The 14,060-nt window shown below is 46.5% G+C and overlaps 1 protein-coding gene across 1 annotated transcript in view; it reads left to right on the top strand.

The window, feature by feature from the left end:
* Nucleotides 1-512: 512 nt before the first annotated feature.
* The window catches only part of CngB (Cyclic nucleotide-gated ion channel subunit B), a 49,018-nt gene continuing 35,470 nt past the window's right edge, over nucleotides 513-14,060 (top strand). Inside the window, exon 1 of the mRNA XM_077647398.1 lies at nucleotides 513-648. Coding sequence (XP_077503524.1) covers nucleotides 607-648 — 42 coding nt within the window. The 5' untranslated portion in view covers nucleotides 513-606. The remainder of the gene's footprint in view (nucleotides 649-14,060) is intronic.

The raw sequence follows: 14,060 nt of genomic DNA on the forward strand, positions 1-14,060 counted from the left end.
TAATTATTCATCATTGACCACGTAGATAATGTATTGAGTATATCATTACATTTTACAACTAAATCGTTAAGGTTAGGGCCTGAAATAAGTATTGTACTATCATGATTATCCATGATTATCCAGAGACCTCCACTACGGCACCTCCTTCTTCCCTTCTTCTTTCACTCCCTCCCTTGTCCCTTCCCTTACGGCGCGGTTCAGGTGTCAGCTGAGACGTGAGACAGATACTGCGCCATTTCCTTTCCTCAAAAGCCAATTTTCATTTTTCGCTTTTTGTCAAAGGATACCTGCAGTTTGTCCTCCGTTTTTCTCCATGCACGCAGTCTGACACCGTGTTTCGAAATATTAGCGGATCAGTATAAAAAAAAACGGCCCAGCTTTCAAAGGACCGTGGCTTTAGGCGCACCGCGGGACTCGCGCCCCTTTCGAAGCTTGCCGCCGCGCCGGGAACGCTGCGGCGGCTCCTGCAAGATGGCTCCACCGGTCGCACCGACCCTGCACCTATTGTCCAGCGCGCACTCGTCGGCCGCGGGTCAGCTGTGACCGGGCCCTTATGAAAACCGACCATGATTACCCGATAACGCCCGGCCAGCGCTCAGTCCAGCCATGCTGGACTACATACTGCCGGACTTTTTCGCCGAAGAAAAGGTGCGTACACCGTGCGCGATCGGGCGACGTTTGAACCGTTTCCTCGGTAGTCTGCTCCAATAGCGGCGATCTCTCGTTTGCAGGCGACGACGCGCTCGTAGCCGCGCTCCTCCTCGGTACCGATCTTTCTCGGGCGAATTAGGAGCTCGGCTACGCCGCTGCCAGCCTTCCACCGCGAAACGGCGTCTGCTCGGCACTCAGTGCACAGCGCTCACAGGGGGCCTTGTGCGGCTAAGCCTAAAAAGCGAATGATGCCCGGAGCGGACGCGCAAATTGTGATTCATGAGCGCAGCTTCTTTTGAAAGCGCTGGCTCGGCAGTCCTCTCGTGTGGGTGGCCGCGGGGCTCAAACGGCGCGTCGTCCCTGTGCGATAGTTGCGCAGCTTTTCTGCGGTGTCGCGGTGCTCGAGAGAAAGCCCACTTCACGTGTGGAGAAAAGGGCATGTGAAGCGAACGGGCACAAGCAATGACTGAACAGTGGTCGCCGAACAGGCATGCGTCGTTGTTCCCAGTGACCTTCGCGTTCATCCTGAGGTGATGTCACGCCACATATCTAGCTGCATTCGTGGCTGCTTGTGGGTACTTCTCTGCTCGACAGTGCGAAATATCGGCGTTGTGATTTTACCTACATTTCTCGCTGCCGTTTCACAACGGCCCCATACGAACTAAACTGTTGACCTTAACTTCTGACGCAACTTTAAACTTCATTATTCTAGTTGCCCAAACCCGCGCATACCATTAGACTATTGCTGATTACGATGAATTCATTACATGCAGTGTTTGTTCCGCGCCCCAGTATTTGTTTGTGTGTACGCTTGCGAGCGTCCGTGTGGGTGAAGCTTTAGGTTTTGTTCTCTTGTTAACGCCCTGTTCACGATGTTGCTAACCTGAGATGGCTTGACACTTTATTGTGTAGGGGTGTTCAAAGCAGCTGCTACTGCCGAGCTCAGAAAAACCATTGTACTCATTGTCATTGCTTCATTTATGCGTGCTTCACCCGAAAGTGATCATATAGGAGTAGTATACTCACATAGACATATATTTTCATGTTTATCTGCCCACGCATTGAAATAAAATGACGATGTTACTAGCTATGAGTGTAATGTTTCGTCCTTAAGACTGTCATCAGGCTTGCTTTTTTTGCGTGTTCCTCAAAAGCGGTGAATCTGATTCGTCTAACAAAGGTTTGGTTCACTATAGTTGAAGCACAGTGACCGATATTTAGGTTATCATCCCAGCTATCTAGCAACAGCCTTTAAGCTTTGTGCACTCGTTTCTTCTTGAATGGTTCAAAGTAAGAAGGCTTTCATTGCACTAGAGTTAAAGAACAAAAAATACAGAGGGCAGACATTAAAAAAGGCCGACTTTAAGGCTAGGTACCTAACCTTCCAGTACGCTCACCGCATATATCTTGCTTTGCCATTTCCGGCTACAGAGGCTTCCTCACAAAACGATTATAAAGCTTTTTGGGACGAAACTATGGCGACTCATGCCAATGCGCTAGACATCCAAGGGGTCTCGCTTCTATAGTCGCTTCTTTTACGGTGCAATGTGTATAATAGCGTGGCGACGAAATCGGTCGAATGTATGATTTTGCTTTTAGCTCTGCATCAGTCCTGAAGTAAACTGTTACCATGAATTATTAGATATAGTTTGAGCAACTATTTTTTTCATTATTGGGTTATTTGTTGTGCTTATCCTTGTCACTCCACATTAATCATGTGTGTAGTAATTCGGGATAACTTCACGTTTCTTCCAACATGTGCCGTGAGTGGCTTCGAGTGGTGGTGGTGAAAACTCCGAGACTTAAATTTTTCTGCAGAAAAGGTAGTGTTTCCGCTTACATGAAGCTAGTAATAAGACTGGACAATGAACAGAAGTTGCAACATGCACTGTATGCCGATCCGGTGTAGTTCTGCAAATTTTCTGGAACCTGCATAAAGCAATCGGTGCCTTTAATATGTTGCGCAGGATAAGCTGGGGCCAGCACGAGAGGTCATCTGAACAAAAAAGTGGTAGGGTTTTAACGCAGTTAAACCGAGTAAACGTGCGAAAGCATGCGTTCATTCCTCAACTGGAGGGGACATGTAAGCTGGCCTCAAGGGTATGACGTGATATCTTCAGCGGGTTAAGGCCCATACGTGCGGAATTGGTCATTATCCGCTTAACATTCGTAGATGGCGGCGAGTCCTCATATACCCCAACCAGTGCAGTGGCGCAGCGGTTAAGCGATGCGCCACTGCACTGGCAGCAGGTGGTTGTTTATACGTCACAGCCACCGGTGTAGGGACTGTGCGAGCCATGTTGCTCTCTGCGAGCAACATTGCTATGTGGTGGGCTGTGATGACGCCACAGGGTTACGTGACCTCGGTGGCGCGACGCCGTCCTCCCATTGGCTACAGCTGGCGTGAAGCTCCTCCGAACTTACCCGAGCTTACCCGAATAACTCGGGTCAGTTCGGGCACGTACGGAGCACAAGATAGGATGACAATGCAAGACAAGATTCTTGCTCGGGGGAGGGTACGTCTCAAGTAGAGCTTTCGCGCTAAAATGAATCGCAAGAGTTTTTTGTGTAGTTTACGATGAAAGGCGATGTCCCACAGAGCTACGCAGGGTCCACTACTGTTAAGCTGCATGAAATGGCGGTTGTCGGCAAATATCAGCCCCACATATACTCTTGCTATCGAAGTGGTAAAAAAAAATGAAGAAAAGGTAGAGTGCGAAAACACCGCAGCGTTTTAGGAAATCAAGACCTGTCGACAACTACAATTAAGTGAGCAACGCGTGGTAGTTTAGGATTCACTTATATAAATTATGTACGAACGACGGAGATTGCCTAGTAGGGAGTGAATCGTTCTTCAACCTATGTGGAAAAAAAAAGAGTAAAAGAGAAGGAGCACCCGCACAAACAGAACAGGTGCCGAATCGCAGTTTCTTCATTCCGCGGCAGCCGATTATTTTTAACGTCTCGCTTATAGCCTTAATTCTATCGTTTCCTGGTCTTGTGGGTTTGATGAGTTTTCCCCTTCAGAGGCTACGAGGTCGGGAAGTTCCTGATTAAATAGGAAAATACGACATAGTCGGGAGCATTAAACGGACGCTTGCAAGCTTACCCGCTTCTGGGGCGTTTTCTAGTTAACAGAAAATTCCTCTTTTCAGAAGCCAGCCGATCCATGCTGGGAAAGGTCCAGGCAATCAGTTGAACTTGTCGGATTCCAAAAACCTTGAATCTAAGAATGATATGTGGTTTTGCTAATACCATATGAAATTTCCCTTAACGTCACTGGTTATAATTTGTGCCATGGTTGTTGGACTAGAGCATTTATAATTTTCCGTGGACTGGACGGCACGCACGAAACTTAGTCTCAGATTATTTTCCTCAATTTGACCTTTTTTTTTAATCTTGCACACAGGCGGTAGTTTGTTTACTACCATGATTAATACTGCACATAGTGAGCAAGTCTGCGTTTTCTATAAGCATAAATAATGCCTTATGGCCCGAACCACACAGATGCTACAAGAACTGACAGTCATTATATCTGGGCTCCTCAGCTTGTTTCATTATATTTAGCCGCAGCCATTTCTAAACTGTTATGTTTCGTCATGTCAAAGCAAATTTTCTGCTGATATGCTCTATTAGACTCGAGGACCATAAAATGTCGTCCTTGGGCTAAATGTTTCGTGTGAGAGACGCAGCTTGAGGCTATCTCTTTGATTCTCACTTTCATAGGCTATCATAGAAAGTGTAATCCAAAACGTTGCGATTTTCTTCAAAAGTTGTCGCGCTGTATTTTTGACTGCGGCCGCGACAAATCGCTACGGCGCAGGAATGTATCGCTGGTGGTGGCCAACTGTTAAGTTTAAATTCCGTCCCAAAAGAAGGGATGCAGATTTAAAGCCATATAATGAAGGTTACTGCTGCCTGTTGCGTGGAAAGATACGGTGCCACCCCCGCAGTTCCTACACTTCGCTCACCTAAAGACCTTCTAGTACAAGAAACAATCTGACGGGAACGCGTATGATGATTAGAATTTACAAATAATTCAGTGCACCGGCAACTTCATTCAATAAAATGAACTACTTTCGGAAGTATAGCTTTCTAGGGGTTCAAAATTTTCTTTAAAGTGGTGGTTTAATAGGAACGGTAGGGTGCATTGCAAGAACTGTCTGTTGTAGCAAAGCATTGGGTGTAAAGGGCTCTTCACATCCAGGGCATAAACACAGCTGTTTTCGAGAACAACTTCTGGATGATGTCAGGACGGCGTGAAAAGAACAAGGACGAAGGAGGTACAAGAACACAACAGGACAGGCGCCAACTTGCAACTGATATTTATTCGCCCAAACCCTCACATTTTATGAAGCACCCGAGCCATATCGCAGAAGCCTATCACACAAGAATAATAGATTGTAAACAACAATCAGAATTAAGGAATTAGGTGCTACTTCTAACAGACCGGAAGATACATTCATGCATTCAGCACTACACTCCTGATAAAAGCAAACTTTGTTTTGGACTAAGTCCCAAGATTATCCTAGCGCAAAACCAACAGGAAAGCAATTCATCCTCACAACAAAGACGCACGCTTGGCCAAGGCAAACAGATCGCAATATCAAAATTCGGCCCCATCAAAGCTGCTGTCAAAGACTATGACTAAACCGGAGAAGAAACGACCGGTTCGCCCTATTAAACATGAAAAACAGTTCACCAAATGCAGGTCACAAGTTGTGTATCAGATCCCTTTAAGCTGCGGTCTCGTTTATATAGGGCAAACCGGTCGATGTCTCAGTGAACGTGCCAGTGAACACTTGCGGAATGTGCGCAACCAACATGGAAGCTTCCTTGCAGACCACTGCAAAACTTGCAAAAAGTGTCGTCCGGAAACTTACCTAAACAATTTTTTTGAAGAGCGGAAAAGACAAATTTGGGCGAGAAGTAGTAGAGGCATATTTTATTAAGAAAGCGGAAAGCGCATGCGTTAGTATCAGTGACGCTGAGGTGGCTTTTCTCGAAGGGTGTCGTTAGGTTCTAATGTGTTGAAGTTTTCTCTGCATAGTTTGTTGTTCCTGGATGTGTATTAACAGCCAAACGAGAATTGTGTAGAATCCAGTACTTTTAGTTCTTTGACGCTGAGAGGATTTCTCGAAGGTTTGAAGTTTTCATGTCCACCATTTTTTCCGAGTTTGTTGTTGGTCATTCATTCATTATCACACGATGTGTTAAAGCAGGAATTTTGATATTGCGATCTGTTTGCCTTAGCCAAGCGTGCGTCTTTGTTGTGAAGATGAATTGCTTTCCAGTAGGTTTTGCGCTCGGATAATCTTGGCACTTAGTCAAAAAAAAAGTTTGCTTTTATCCGGAGTGTAGTGCTGAATGCATCTTCCGGCCTGTTAGAAGTAGCCCCTACTTCCTGAATTCTGATTGTTGTTTACAACCTCTTATTCTTGTGTGATAGGCTTCTGCGATACGGCTCGGGTGCTTCATAAAGTGTAAGGGTTTGGGCGAATAAACCTCAGTTGCTAGTTGGCGCCTGTACTGTTGTGTTCTTGTGCCTCTCTCGTCCTTGTTCTTTTCGCGCCGTCCTGACATTGTCTAGAAGCTATGCACCAACTAGCCCAAACCAAAGTACTTCTCAAGAACAATGACGGCTTCAAGCCGAAAGATGATACCGCAGTTGCGCTATGGGGATGGAAGATCATTACTGTTTTGTTTGACTGGGACCCAAAATTAATTAGAGGAAAAAGCATAGTACGGCTGGACAGCGTTTTCTCTCTCCCTTATTACGCGCCTAGAGGAATGCCGAAAGAAGGCGTCAAGCGCTTTATGCGGCGCGGACGTGGCTTTCCGCGTGCCCGTACAGGACGCGTATAAGGGACCCGAGCGGGCGCCTTCCCGTGGTGGCGCCTGTTTATAGTGCGCGTCGTAAATGTCAGCCTCCTTAAGCCGTCGAGCTCGCGCACTTTCCTGATTCGCTGCTCGCTGTACAGGCGCAGAGGCAGGTCGGATCTGCCTGCCTGCTGACAAGAAAAGTGCAGGGCGCCACTGGACGACACAGGATTGCAGAGGGAATAAGCGCCCCTTCCAGTCAGTTCGGAGGATGCGTCGGCGCCTTTCGCGCATTGGCACTGGTCACGCGCGCAATGTCGTCCACATCCGGGTGGTCCAAAGGGGTGACATTAAGACACGTCGACGCCTGTGCGGACGGAGCTTAGAAAGGAGAAATCCTTCGACTTTTCCGCGCCGATTCACGCGCAGTGAAGCGGTGTGCCGAAGTTAGCCGACGCTGCACCGTCCCTCTTACCTTCCTCGGCATGGTGCCGCTGAAAGGGCCATTCTATGCGGTGCCAGCTGCCTTGGTGGCATTTCTGTTTTACTCGTTTCCTTGACTTGTGAGGCACTACCCTGGATGGCGTTTGCGGTGTGCACTGTACCGGGTTATCTGAGCCCTAATTCCTCCCTTAAACACCGCCGCCTTACGCTCCGTCGTCTGGTCATGGGATTGCAGAAAGGGTGCACGTAAACGGAAGAGCTCTTGACGTTCCTCGGTTCCGTTTGCGGTGCACCGCACGCATTGGAATGAGAAGCAACGCCACGCAGCATGCCGTCATCGAACTGCACTTTGGACAAAGAGCTGAAGAGCATAACTATTTCTGGCGAATTTTCGCATCTTTGAATGCTTAACGATGTGACGGTTGAAGCGCGGTCAGCGACGCGACTGCGTAACTTAGCGAGAATATCTCGTAACTGAGGGACGTTTTCGATAAAACGAGCGAGCCATCTTCGAACCAAGATTTTTTTTTTCAGGCACAGAAGCAGCATACCAGCATTTTGCGTGGAAAATTATTACGAAACATTTCTGCTTATTTCATGGAAACAACCACCGAAACTTATATTGGTCATATATTGCGCAACCTGCGTCATTCACAATCACGGCTTGCTCGGAAAATAAAGCGACAGAAGCGCACATGATGTAACGATCACCACGAGACGTTTTTGCAAAGGGACGATAGAGTTGAGGACTGTTGAGTGTAACCAGGATGAACATGAACACGGGGACAGCGGAGCGGAATATGCCAGATAGCACTGGCTGGTAACGGTCACCACCATCGACAAGAAAATAGCCGCAGGTGATATCCTTTCAATAACCGCGCATCACTAGTTCATCTGCCCACACCATGGAGAATAAGGCCCGCTGGGACTGCTTCGCAAAAGACGTTTCATTTACTTTAGCATCACTGCTTTTGGCTCACCTCTTTAGTATTCCAGTGAGCTCACTCAAAATATCAAGCCTATTTTCGAACCCTCCTGGCTTCACTCAAGCGCGTGCACACTGGACTGCTCAAGCTTAAGCTCAGCAAAGCGCACGATAACTGGGAGCTCGGCTCGTTCAGGCTTAAACTCGCTGCATTATTTAGTCGTACCTTGATTCATGATGATTCGCCATCTTGAGGGCCAGTGGCGACTCTGCTCGTGCGTGCTTACGGCGCGAATGAACTCGAGTGAGCTGACTCCTGAAAGAGCCCGTTAAATACTGGCGCTAGTTTACGACATCATCGGCTTAGTTAGGGGAACAAATTCTATCAGAGGGCCAAGACTAGCGTTCTGCTGCGTCGCCCGCACTTCTCCATGCGAGGCATCAAGAATACCATCGGAGGAAGCGGCGCTTAGCAACACTCTGTGAACACAGTGGCGACCGATCAATAAAAGCCCTTCACGTCCCATTCTTAGCAGCTAGCCCTGGAAAGGCGACAAAGGAAGGGGGCAAAGAGCAAAACAAATCTGGCAGGTCACGACAGCTCCTCAAGTGCCGCCCTTGAGAGGAGAGCCCGCAGGTACCGTGACACTGTCCGCGGCCTCACTGGCAAAGGGAAGTGCGCAGACTGAAACGCAGCGATATCCAGGCACAGGAGATCTACCTTTGCTCAAACGTCTGGAACTGCATAACGTTGGATACAATTTCACCTCGACCCGGCTGATCACCCTTTCAGGTGGGGACTTGCCTATATTGTTGACGAAGAGCAGTGCCTAAGATATGTTCACGGTGCAGTTTATGGCATCGCAAGAGACTTGCTTTGTCATCTGGCTGTGAGTTTTTTTTTTTTTCACGCGGATCGGAGAACGATGTCACGCTTGCATTTTTGTTTCCAGTGAATGATTATCGCAGATTCATCAACCATGATTTCCTGCTTTCTGTAAAGCGGTAACCGCATGAAGCGACGTTCTTGGCGACGCCACGCACGATGGCGACGGCCGTCGCCTATCGCCGCCGTCGGTACACCCGCACGAAGCGGAGAGACTTAAGGCGATAGAGCGGCGCGTTTTCAGTGTTGCTCTGTTGCCACCACCTCGCTGTTCAGTCACCTCGCGCCATCAGAGAAGTATGTCTGCTCTAATACCCCGTTTCTAGTACTACATAAATAGCATAGAGGGCGATAAAAGCACTGGTGAAAATGCCTCTTGCATCTGTAAAAGGAACACAGCGCAGTGGTTCCAAACTGCACTCAGCGGTACTGAGACTTGCAAAAAGTGACGTTCCTCTCCCACACCTTTCCATAATAATTAACAATATATAAGCAACAACAGCCTCTCTTGTTCTGCTAATCCTACCAACCTTTCACTAAACTATTTCGATGCATGGCTCATACGTAGCGAGCGTCGGCAGCTTCCCTGAAGCTGCGCTCGCAAAATAGCTAGATTGGAAGTGACATACTCTCAAAGCCTCTGGCTATTGGCTAGTCTCGCGAGCTGCTTCCGTGCGATGAGCGAAATTTTTTGCAAACCCAGGGACTGAGCGACAGTGGCTCCGCGGCCACCAGCTCATCGCGCAATGCCATCGCACGGCGGGTCGTCATGAATTATCACCAATAGCGTTTAGCGCTTTAGTCTAAGTGCCCGTGCGCCAATGTGCGGCTTGTAAAAATTGTTGCCAGCCAACATTGGCTTTTCATGGTGATCTTAGGAAGAAAATGTACCGCCTACTTGATCCGTCTTGAGGCTTTGTGCTGAATATCAGATGTTGTACTGTTATAAATCAGGTGAATATCCTAAGCGTCATCTTCTAGTGATTCGCCTATGTGACAAAGATATCGGAATAATATCAGGTTAGGTCCTATTACAGTTCTATGGACGCTTTCGAAAAACCTGCAGTTCAGACGCTGTCAAAAGCGCAAGAACGCAGTTTTCAGGTAATTTCGGAAAGTCTGCTTTTCCGCGTGTGTTTAAAGTGGCCCCAAGAGGCAGTGCAACGGCTGTCAGCATTTTCATTACGATGCTACATGTCTTGCCACATGGACTGCCCTGGATGGGAACTATGGCCAATGATTTTTTTTCTATTTCTGCTAATACTGCTACTTCTAAACTTCTGATGGCAAGCACGTAGCCAGGATTTTTTTTTTTCGGGAGGGGTCCGATATAAATCCTTGTTTTTGGGTAGGGGAAGCTTAACAAGAGCGCTAAAGAGAATTTGAGGACGGGGGGGGGGGGTGGGGGGGGGTGGAGGCCCTCAGCTCGGGCCCGCCCCCTTTGGTCTCACACGCCGACGACGGGATTTCGCGGGGTGTACCTACTACTGCTATTGCAGCAAAAGAAACGAAACAAATGAAAAAGAAATTCGAATAGGTCTTGGACGTATTCGCTCAAAATTCCAAATTGTCTAATAAAATTATCGAAGATTCTAAAATACGTCCATTCGACCGTTCAGCAAATTTCCTGTGGTACACTGTCTGTCACGAACTTGTAGAGGGTGGCTGAACGGGTATCTGGAACTGCATAGTGCGAAAGAAACTCATTCGCGCATTCGATCCACGATTTCTTTTGTGCTTCCCAGCAGAATCAGCAGTGTCAGATGACTACACTGGTAAGAAAACTACCCTGCTAACGTAGTAAAACTGGGTGCATCACCAGGCACCAACCGGTAAAAAAAAAATCATCTTCCACCTACGAGCGTCGACCCGCCGACCTCCGCCTTAAACTTACTTCCAATGCGCACGTGCAGATGCCTCCATCCGTGAATGTGCACTAGCGGCTGCGGTATGCGATCACAGTGTACGCTATGCTAAATCTAGTGTTTACATTAGATATTTTATTTTACATTTGCAGTATTGATAGTTGTTATTTGACATTAGTTTATTATCTTACAGTTACAACATTTTTATTTTTCATTTATATTTTTTTACAGTTGTGTTGAGAAAATTTTTTTTTTCCGCAGTTGAGTACTACTGAAAATTTCTCTATATGTGCACCCGTATAGTACACGGGCGTTTTCTTGCCCATTCTTCAACCTAACAGCCGCCGAGGCCGGCTGCATCTGCCCAACGCAGTCGCGTAACACCTAAGCTTCTTCTTAGGGTTGCTTCGCTCCCTCGAAAGGTAAGGACCAGAAATTTAAGAGCGTCTTATATGTCTGCAAGGTCCAGTGATAAGCACTTTTAATCTCGTTGGGAGGCATGGCAGGCACGTAGCCAAAGGGGCGAAGTGGCAGGGGTGTGCGAATGAAAAGGCCCAGAATCCCTCACCCCCCCCCCCCCCCCCCCCACCCAGTTTTAAGGGCAGTGCTTCGCCAGCAACCCTTTCGCCTCGGTCATTTTGCTAGGTTGGCTGGGCCTCACCGAAAACAATACAAAACAAAACTGGAGAGGAATCAACTGATGCGGCGAAGCTGTTGGAGCAGGGTACTTTTGCCTTTCGCTTTATAGTGGTCGCCTTCCCACTGCATCTTTGAATTTGATTTCGCTGACACTTGTTCGTTTCGCTGCTGCATGGGCTTCTGTAGGGCGGAGGTGGGTGGCGCTTCTGAAGGGTGGGCAGGCACGTAGCCAGGATTTTTTTTCAAGAAGAAGGGGGGTGGACGTAATTCTATTATTGGGGGAGGGATGACGGGCAAGCCCAACAAAAGCACTGCTAAGATATATTAGCCCGGGGGGGGGGGGGGGGGGGGGTAGAAATGAGCTCGATTTTGGAGGGGACGAAGGCCCGGGTCCCCTCGCCCCCTCCTTTATACGTGCCTGATTACTACTACTACCTCTACTACTACCACTATTGCTGTTACTGCTACTACTAGTTATAGTAGTAGTAGTAGTTGTTGTTGTAGTAGCACTCGTAGTAGTAGCAGGAGCATTAGTAGCCCTACTACTACTACTACTACTACTACTACTACTACTACTACTACTACTACTACTACTGCTACTATACTACTACCACTACTGCTGTTGCTGCTACTACTAGTTATAGTAGTAGTAGTAGTAGTAGTAGTAGTAGTAGTAGTAGTAGTAGTAGTAGTAGTGCTACTAATGCTCCTGCTACTACTACTAGTGCTACTACTACTACTAGCTCTGCTACTACAACTACTGCTGCTTAAACTACTAGCGCTACTGCTACTAATAGCGCTGCTACTACAACTACTGCTTCTGATATTACTAATACTACTACTACCACTACACAACTACTACTTTTTAAACTGAGGTTCATCGTACCAGCAGTACTACAACTGCTGGACAATTCAGAGGAATTATTTGTGATTTCTACAATATACACTCGGCGATGGTTGCTAGGCGTTATAGAGGTAGTTGTTATACAATGGGACCTGAATGCAAAGCACTAATTACAACGTCTAGTAAAACGAAACATACAAAGCGCAAAGAATTTATAATAAACGATATATTACTAATAATAAATTTAACTCTCAAGGTAAGAAGTGTTAGCGCTGAAACTAGTTTATTGTCAAGTGTATTCCTGACGAATATTTTACGCTAGACAAGCGAGTATTCAGCACATTTGCGGCAGGTTACAGAGAAGTTAATTTCGAAATTACGCCGTTACCAGAAAGAGTAACCCAAGGAAAGGAAGGGATTTCTGCTGTTTCAGCCCTGTAAAACCGCTTAGTCAGTTCGTATAGCAACTTTAGTCTAAAGGAACGATTGATTTGATTAAATACGAAAGGAATTGCCTTGCCGAAAAATTCTGCAAATGAAGTCCGCGTGAAGCTGCCGCTGCATTTACAGTAATAATCGAGAAAGAGTCTAAATAAAAATGTTAAAACTCATCGTAGCTCGTTCTGCGCCAGCAGGGTTCTAGGTTCAAATTTCCAACGTCACACACTGTGATCATGCTGGATGTGTCCATCTCTAGTTCTTGTTTTCTTTGCCATTATATTTTTATGAGAGAACTGAGCAACGTTTCTGTTCATTTTTTTTATCCTCTGCCGCTTTTAGTTATTCTTAATGTGGGTTAACATTTGGAACATCGTTTCCACTTTCTCGTCTGAAGCCTATGAAAGCCTTTGTATAGGTGGTTGCGCTACATAAAAACCGACAAAAAGTGATGAAGACGTTAGATAAGCCAAGTTTCGAGAATATTATGCCTTTCGCATGCGAGTACTTAGAGCAATTGAATCGTCGTAATCGCTGTGCGGCGTGTGCCACTTCTCTTGTGAGGCGTCTTTGCCACAGCGTGACCGTATTTGCGGTGAAGCCCGATTAAAAGTGAAAGGAGAACGGAAGGCGCGATTGTCAGAACCGAATGGAGTTCTCTTGCATATTACAAGGAGCGCAACGTGCTTCTAACAATGACAGGAGTTCTCTTCCATATTACAAGGATCGCAACATGCTTCTAACAATGACAGGCTCAGTTTTCTCCACAAATTAACGCACTCTCAGCTTTACGTCGCATTTAAGGGGCCAACACATGATTTGTAGTGGATGAACAGATTACACACACATAGACTACATAAAATGCAGAAAAAGGCCGTTCGCATTATTGTTCGCATTATCATTGTTGAAAATAACACCAGTTAAGGAACTTTACAATGCATTGGTCAGTCACCATTATGAAAGAAGCCGAAAAATACACGATTCCTTTTTTGATCAGTTAGCTAACCTGCAAGCAGTAACTAAATATTACATAACACGAAGCAACGACAGCTGGTATATGCCACCTTTTATGGCCAATTACGGTCGTCAAATGCTTCGCTTTCAAATTCGTAACGTTCTTTATTCTTACAGCAAGTTTTAAAACCTGGCATTCAGTTTGATTTGTTGAGTACCTCCTTATATTTATTGTATGTTCCTGCTCCTTAGGCCAAAATGTATGTTTAAGGAGTTCTATTTTGTGTATCATTTGTGTCATCTCAATGCTTGTGTCTGTTTTCAAAGCAAATTCTGCCGTAAGCTTCGTTGCCTTTTTTTGCTGCTATCTGTACACTGTTTCTGCTATCTGTACACTGTTGCTGCCGCTGTTTTCTGAAGGAGGGGGGTGCACTACTTTGTCAAGCCAAACTAAGGCTTTTTGGGTGCACCTCCTCACATCACCTGATGTTGAAATAAATGCATTTTTATTAGTATTTGAGTTCGTGAACAGCGAAAGGGGACGAAGAGCCTATTGAAACTTTAAAAACAGGGCCTTAAACTGAAGAAAAAAGT

The sequence above is a fragment of the Amblyomma americanum genome, chromosome 1 (genome assembly GCF_052857255.1).
Source record: "Amblyomma americanum isolate KBUSLIRL-KWMA chromosome 1, ASM5285725v1, whole genome shotgun sequence".
In the NCBI taxonomy this organism is placed as follows: Eukaryota; Metazoa; Arthropoda; class Arachnida; order Ixodida; family Ixodidae; genus Amblyomma; species Amblyomma americanum.